This window comes from Carlito syrichta, unplaced genomic scaffold (assembly GCF_000164805.1).
Source record: "Carlito syrichta isolate Samal-C Ts95f unplaced genomic scaffold, Tarsius_syrichta-2.0.1 Scaffold115658, whole genome shotgun sequence".
NCBI lineage: Eukaryota > Metazoa > Chordata > Mammalia > Primates > Tarsiidae > Carlito > Carlito syrichta.
Genome location: NW_007059754.1, coordinates 11,816 through 17,737, shown reverse-complemented (window position 1 = coordinate 17,737; position 5,922 = coordinate 11,816). Strand labels below are relative to the sequence as shown.

Below are 5,922 nucleotides of genomic sequence, written 5' to 3'. Positions count from 1 at the left end.
CCCCCCCGGCGGCCCCGCGCCTCCCGCCCGCCGGGGGCGCGGGGTGCGAGCTCGGGTCCCGCGGACCCCCCTACGCCTTCGTTTGCCTCACGCCTTGCTCCCGCCTCCGTCGCAGCACCACGATGGCCGTCATTTCATCCACGTCAGGCACAGCGGCCTCTACTTGGTGGCCACGACTTTGGAGAACGTTTCCCCCTTCGGCCTCCTGGAGCTGCTCTCCCGGTGAGGAGGCCGGCCGGGCGCCCGAGAGCGGGGTCTGAGCAGAGGCGGAGATGCACACTTCTCCCCGTTTCCCCAGGCTGGCCACCCTGCTGGGCGACTACTGCGGCTCCCTGGGCGAGGGGACCATCTCCCGCAACGTGGCCCTGGTCTATGAGCTCCTGGATGAAGTGCTGGTGAGACCCGAGGACTTCCTGCTCTCCCCGTTCCCCGAAGATGCACCTGCTGTTCTGCTCTCGGGTCCTGTGGGTGTGAGGCTGAGCCCACTCTTCGCATGTGCCTTGTCCCTCCACTGACCGCCCCTGGCTGTCCTTCCTCGCCATCAGGATTACGGCTACATACAGACCACGTCCACGGAGATGCTGAGAAACTTCATCCAGACGGAAGCTGTCGTCAGCAAGCCCTTCAGCCTCTTTGACCTCAGCAGCGTGGGCCTGGTCAGTAGAGGGGAGGAGGGCTGGCTGGGGGCCTCAGACCTGAGGATTGATTGCTTTGGGTACTTTACAGTTTGGGGCGGAGACACAGCAAACCAAAGTGGCCCCCAGCAGTGCAGCCAGCCGCCCTGTCCTATCCAGCCGCTCTGATCAGGTGAGGGAGAGATCAGTGGGGTTAGACCTCTCTTTTCTGGGACCCCAGAGTCCAGCACATCTTTCTAGCCCTCCTAGACGTGGTTTCTCGAAAGCTTCCGCTCGGGGATTACATTTCTCCAAATAGGACTAAGGAAAGTCCGTTGAGCGCTAACATACCAGGTACAGCCCTTTGTGTATCTCGAGCCTCAACAACTCTGGGGTGCCTGCTTTTGTTGACACGCGTACTTCCCTGACCTTCCTGGCTGTCCAGGCTGATGTGCCTCCCACCACCCAAATCCCCTCTCTTCCTCAGAGCCAGAAGAATGAGGTTTTCTTGGATGTGGTCGAGAGATTGTCTGTTCTGATGGCATCTGATGTAAGTTTGGGCTCTCAACCCTCGAACAGAGGACAGACGACATTTGAGAAAGGCCAACATTGGGGTGGTCAGGGCTTGGGGTGCTGACCTCCCCGCCACCCGCAGGGCTCACTACTCAAAGTGGACGTGCAGGGAGAGATCCGGCTCAAGAGCTTCCTTCCCAGCAGCTCTGGTGAGGCATCTGCAGGCTGGACCCAGGGCGAGGCGAGGGTTGGGACAGGCTCCATGGTATCACGGCTGGTGGTGGGTGTTGACCTTTCCTGCTGCTGTTTCCACTGACAGAGATGCGTATCGGCTTGACAGAAGAGTTCTGTGTGGGGAAGTCAGAGCTGAGAGGTGAGGGGAAAGCGGGTATTCTCTCTAAGTGTGGGTTGTTGCCAGAGTTCATGGAAAGAAGTTAGAGGCAGGTCCTCTCCTCTGCCTACTCTTATCTTCCGAAGCACGCGTCTAGAAACCTTTCTCTCCTTCTAGGTTACGGCCCAGGAATTCGAGTTGACGAGGTCTCGTTCCACAGCTCCGTGTGTCTGGATGAGTTTGAGTCTCATCGAGTCCTCCGCTTGCAGCCACCGCAGGGCGAGGTCAGGGTCAGGGTGGCCTTCCATACGTTCCGTCCATGGTGGGGAAGGGAGGCGGCAGGTGAGGAGGCCAAGCTGACCTTGCCCCTCTCTGGTCTCAGCTGACTGTGATGCGGTACCAACTCTCAGACGACCTCTTCTCCCCACTCCCCTTCCGGCTCTTTCCCTCTGTGCAGTGGGACCGCGGCTCGGGCCGGTGAGACTCCTTCCTGTGTTCTAGAACTTACCTCGGAACCCCAGCCAAGATGTGTATGTTGCCGAGGCTTACTACAGACGGGTGGGGGCGGTGGTGGTAGCGGCAATAGGGTGCAAACTAAAAAAAGACTTGGGCTGGATTTCGGCCCTTCTTGGGGCACAACCAAACAGCCCCACATAAGGCCCTGGGTGGGGAATGGTGAGATGCCAGTAGCATGGGACCTGATGATTGGTGTTTTACCCTCTCATCCAGGCTTCAGGTTTATCTGAAGTTGCGATGCGACCTGCCCCCAAAGAGGTAAGAACAGAGGCTGGCCAGGCCGAGCTCCGCTGTGTGGGACGGGAGACAGGGCCGAGGTGCCTGCTGGTTCTTCCTCTACATGCAGCCACCAGCCTCAAAGTCTAGCTGAGTCAGAGGCTGTAGCATTTGGGAAGGGGGGCAGCTGTGCTGAAACCCTACTGCGACATTCAAGAGGACTGGGACAAGGGGCGGTGCCTTCCTAGGGCTGACTGTGTTCCTTTCTCGGCAGCCAAGCCCTCAACGTCAGGCTGCACCTTCCCCTGCCTCGAGGGGTGGTCAGGTGAGTGTGGGATGCCATGAGGAGCTTCCCAGGAAAGAGCAGGGCCCTTCTCAGCCGTGAGGAAAGGGGGAGCTGAGTACGACTGGTGGGCCCAGCACCTTCCCTCTCCAAACTCCAGCCTGTCTCAGGAGCTGAGCAGCCCAGAGCAGAAGGCAGAACTGGGGGAGGGAGCCCTTCGCTGGGACCTGCCTCGGGTGCAAGGAGGCTCTCAACTCTCAGGTCTTTTCCAGGTACCTGCTGCTGACCCTCCAAGCCCCTCTCCTCTGGCCTCCGCTTGCACCCCCCGCCCCCCTTCCTGAAGCATGGCCGTCTTGTTCCCCCAGCATGTCCTGTCCCCTTTCTTCTCCCGACCTCTGCTCCTTACAGATGGACGCCCCAGGCCCCCCGGGGCCTCCCAGCCACGGGCCCTCCACCTCAGCCCCACCTCTGGGGCTGGGGCCCGCCAGCCTCTCCTTCGAGCTTCCCCGGCACACGTGCTCCGGCCTCCAGGTCCGCTTCCTCAGGCTCACCTCCAGACCCTGCGGCAACACCGGCCCCCACAGATGGGTGCGCCACCTGAGCCACAGTGACGCCTACGTCATTCGGATCTGAAGCTCTGCGAGTGAGGACGTGGCAGCCAAGGTGGCAGTTTGTCCACGAAGACGGCACGTGGGAGGACCGTCTTCTCCTCTGGCCTCCTGGCTCACGGCTCTGGATCTGAGCAGGAAGGCTCCTGGGTCCGAGACTGGGAGTCCCAACGAACCCACCCCTTCAGTGGCAACTGGCACGGGAAGGGCTGAGGAGGACTGAACTTACAAACCAAACTTTTATTTTGAGGAAATGGCTGTACGCGATCTAAAAAGAAAGTGACACGGAGGAAGCAGCCTACTACGTTCTTCCGTCCTGCGTGCATGTGTGTGTGTGTACGCATGTGCAGGAATCGGGGCCAGCGGGTGGAGCATCAAGGAGCGGGCTGAGGGGAGCCAGAGCTGAGAGGCTGGGAGCCGTTAGCCTTTGGAGTCCCTGGAGCTGGAGGGGGACTGTCCCCAGCTTCCTGCTTCACCCCGCACGGGGCACTGCTGCCGAGTGGGGAGGGGGACGAGGAAGGGGGGGGCACTGGGGAAGGATGGGAGGTGGGGCCTCCTTTGCCCTCCCCTGCCGGGGGGAGCGAGACCACGATGTACTTTTGGACACTGCCAGGACCGGAGGGAGCAGCGCTGGGCGGGGCGGTGGTGGCCGTGGAGACCAGCTTGACGACGGGCTGCACGCTGGGGACCGTGGTGGTGACCGGGGAGGTGGTGGTGGAACCCGGGCCGGGGGCTGAGGTACTGAGGGACAGGACCTGGGGAGGGGGGAGGGCAGCGCCTGTTGCCGCACGCCCTGCCCAGGCCCGCCCCCAACAACCGACCGGGCCTTGGGACCCTGTGGCCGCTCAGGCTGTGCCCCGTGGGACCCCGCCAGCGCCCTTCCGGCTGCTGTCTTTGGGCCCAGAAGCCACGGCTGCCCCCAGGGTCCCGAGCTGCCCCGGCCTCAGGGCCCCCTTCTCCATCCCTGCCCCGCGGGGCTCCGCACAGCTGCGCGTACCTGCTGGGTGGACGAGGCACTGGAGGACGACGACATCACGATAAACTTGGTTGGGGGAGGGGAAGGCTGTGGCGGGGCCGCAGCGCGTGCGGACACCAGCGTCTGCACGGGGAGGGCGATGGAGCCGGGGACCTTCAGCAGCCCGGGGGTCCGGGGGCCGGGCTGAGGGGCTTGCGAGAGGGTCAGGGTGGGCCGGGGCTGCAGGGAGAGGGGCAGGAGACGGCGTCAACGGCTGGAGAAAAGACGGGCCGATCGGGGAGGACTGGCTCCCATGCTCGGGCTTGCAGGGGCGCCCAGACGCCCCAAGACAGCCGACGGCCCGCGTGTGCCTGTCCCACCCCCGGCTCCTTTACTTCCTCCTGCCCCCTCCCCCAACAGCCACCGACCTGCGTGATGGTCAGAGTGGTTCTGTTGACCTGCTGGGCCTGCAGAGCAGCCTGGGCCCGGGCCTTGACCACGTGGGAGCAGAGGAGGGGCCCGAGGGACCCAAACTCTGCCCGGTAGGCATCCTGATTGTCAGGTGGTGGGCGCAGCTTTGCCAGGACAGGGGCACAGTGCTTCTGCAGAGAGAAAAGCAAAGCCAGGTAGAGGGAGGGCTGGGGCTCTCAGAGGGGCAACAGGGAAGAGGTGAAAGGCGACTGCTCGTTTCGGTGTCCCTGCGGGAGGCCAGACCATCCTGGGCTCTCGGTGTGTAAGGAATACTGGTTTTTCCCATAAGGAAACACGGGCACCAGCTGGTGGGAATGAACTCGCAAAACACACTGGCAATCTCTGTGGGAGCCGGCAGGCGTCTGCCTCGCACCAGGCGGGCCGCACAGCGATGCAAGAGCATCGGGCAGCGCAGCCCGCAAGTCCCAGGCTGAGACGAGGGCCCCTTCTCTCGTGGGCCACCGTGCCTCAGGCCTTCCATCTGCAAGAGTCTCAGGCCGTGGCATGCTCCGAGCACACGAGGCCAAGAGGGAGTGAGCAAGTGCAACATGCCAGTGCCTGCCGGGCACCACAGTGTCGGGGAGGCGTGAGGGGGAGGGCAGGGAGGGGCTCGGTCACCAGGAGGAGGCTCTGCACGTGGTCTGCCCCAATGCGGTCGATGTTGCTCAGCACGGGGCCGTCCAGGACGCTGCGGATGCGCTCCCCCTCCTGCTGCAGCCGTGGCAGGATCAGAGTCTTAATCACCTGTTGGAAAGGAACAAGCCAGGGCCCCGGGGTCAGCAGTGGCCTCTGGGGTGGGCAGGGCCCACAGCCTCCTGGCAGCCTCCCTGCCCTCCTCTCGTCCCCCCAGGGGCCGAACATCATGTCCCAGCTCTGCTAGGCCGGCGATGGAGCCGTAGCGAGTCGTCCAGGGCGTCTTCTCGTCCACCCAGCTCTGTAAGGGGAAGGAAAAGAAACTCAGACGAAGGGGTCTGGAAAGCCAGTTGTTCAGACCCCGGGTTTTCCTTAGAGACACTTTCCTTGCAAATCACGAAGGCAGAAACAAGCCCAAGTCCCTTCGGCTCCCCCAGTCCCAGCCCCCTTCCCTCTGCCCCTTGCTTCCGGCGCCATTTCCAGCCAGCCACGCGCGGGCAGCGGTGAAACGGCTGAGCCCAGGTCTTCCTGGCTCACCTTGGTGAAGGTCTTGGTGATCCGGGACTGGATGTTGTTGGTGGTGGTGCTGAAATGCTTGCAGATCTGGGCCACCAGGCGGGCAGCAAAGTCGCGGAGGGCCCAGTGGTTGTCCACGTCCGGTCGCAGGCACAGCTGTCTGCTCACGATGCAAGTCATCACAGCTGGGATCAGCTCGTGCACCTACAGGAGGAGTGGCGGGTCAGCTGGTCCTGGCCAGCGGCTTCCGGCGGGCGGCGGCGGGG

General features: G+C 63.2%; 2 protein-coding genes across 2 annotated transcripts in view; one reads left to right on the top strand and one right to left on the bottom strand.

Annotated features, from left to right (window-relative positions):
- The window catches only part of AP4M1 (adaptor related protein complex 4 mu 1 subunit), a 5,109-nt gene extending 1,701 nt beyond the window's left edge, over positions 1 to 3,408 (top strand). The window contains exons 2-14 of the mRNA XM_008073231.2: positions 116 to 222; positions 299 to 395; positions 546 to 656; positions 727 to 807; positions 1,102 to 1,164; positions 1,270 to 1,336; positions 1,447 to 1,500; positions 1,636 to 1,742; positions 1,841 to 1,935; positions 2,188 to 2,232; positions 2,465 to 2,515; positions 2,634 to 2,745; positions 2,882 to 3,408. Of these exons, the coding sequence (XP_008071422.1) occupies positions 116 to 222; positions 299 to 395; positions 546 to 656; positions 727 to 807; positions 1,102 to 1,164; positions 1,270 to 1,336; positions 1,447 to 1,500; positions 1,636 to 1,742; positions 1,841 to 1,935; positions 2,188 to 2,232; positions 2,465 to 2,515; positions 2,634 to 2,745; positions 2,882 to 3,106 (1,215 nt within the window). The 3' untranslated portion in view covers positions 3,107 to 3,408. The remainder of the gene's footprint in view (positions 1 to 115; positions 223 to 298; positions 396 to 545; positions 657 to 726; positions 808 to 1,101; positions 1,165 to 1,269; positions 1,337 to 1,446; positions 1,501 to 1,635; positions 1,743 to 1,840; positions 1,936 to 2,187; positions 2,233 to 2,464; positions 2,516 to 2,633; positions 2,746 to 2,881) is intronic.
- The window catches only part of TAF6 (TATA-box binding protein associated factor 6), a 4,452-nt gene continuing 1,831 nt past the window's right edge, over positions 3,302 to 5,922 (bottom strand). Inside the window, exons 7-12 of the mRNA XM_021706287.1 lie at positions 5,678 to 5,860; positions 5,367 to 5,441; positions 5,126 to 5,251; positions 4,465 to 4,638; positions 4,079 to 4,276; positions 3,302 to 3,836 (exon numbers count right to left, since the gene is read on the bottom strand). Coding sequence (XP_021561962.1) covers positions 3,456 to 3,836; positions 4,079 to 4,276; positions 4,465 to 4,638; positions 5,126 to 5,251; positions 5,367 to 5,441; positions 5,678 to 5,860 — 1,137 coding nt within the window. The 3' untranslated portion in view covers positions 3,302 to 3,455. The remainder of the gene's footprint in view (positions 3,837 to 4,078; positions 4,277 to 4,464; positions 4,639 to 5,125; positions 5,252 to 5,366; positions 5,442 to 5,677; positions 5,861 to 5,922) is intronic.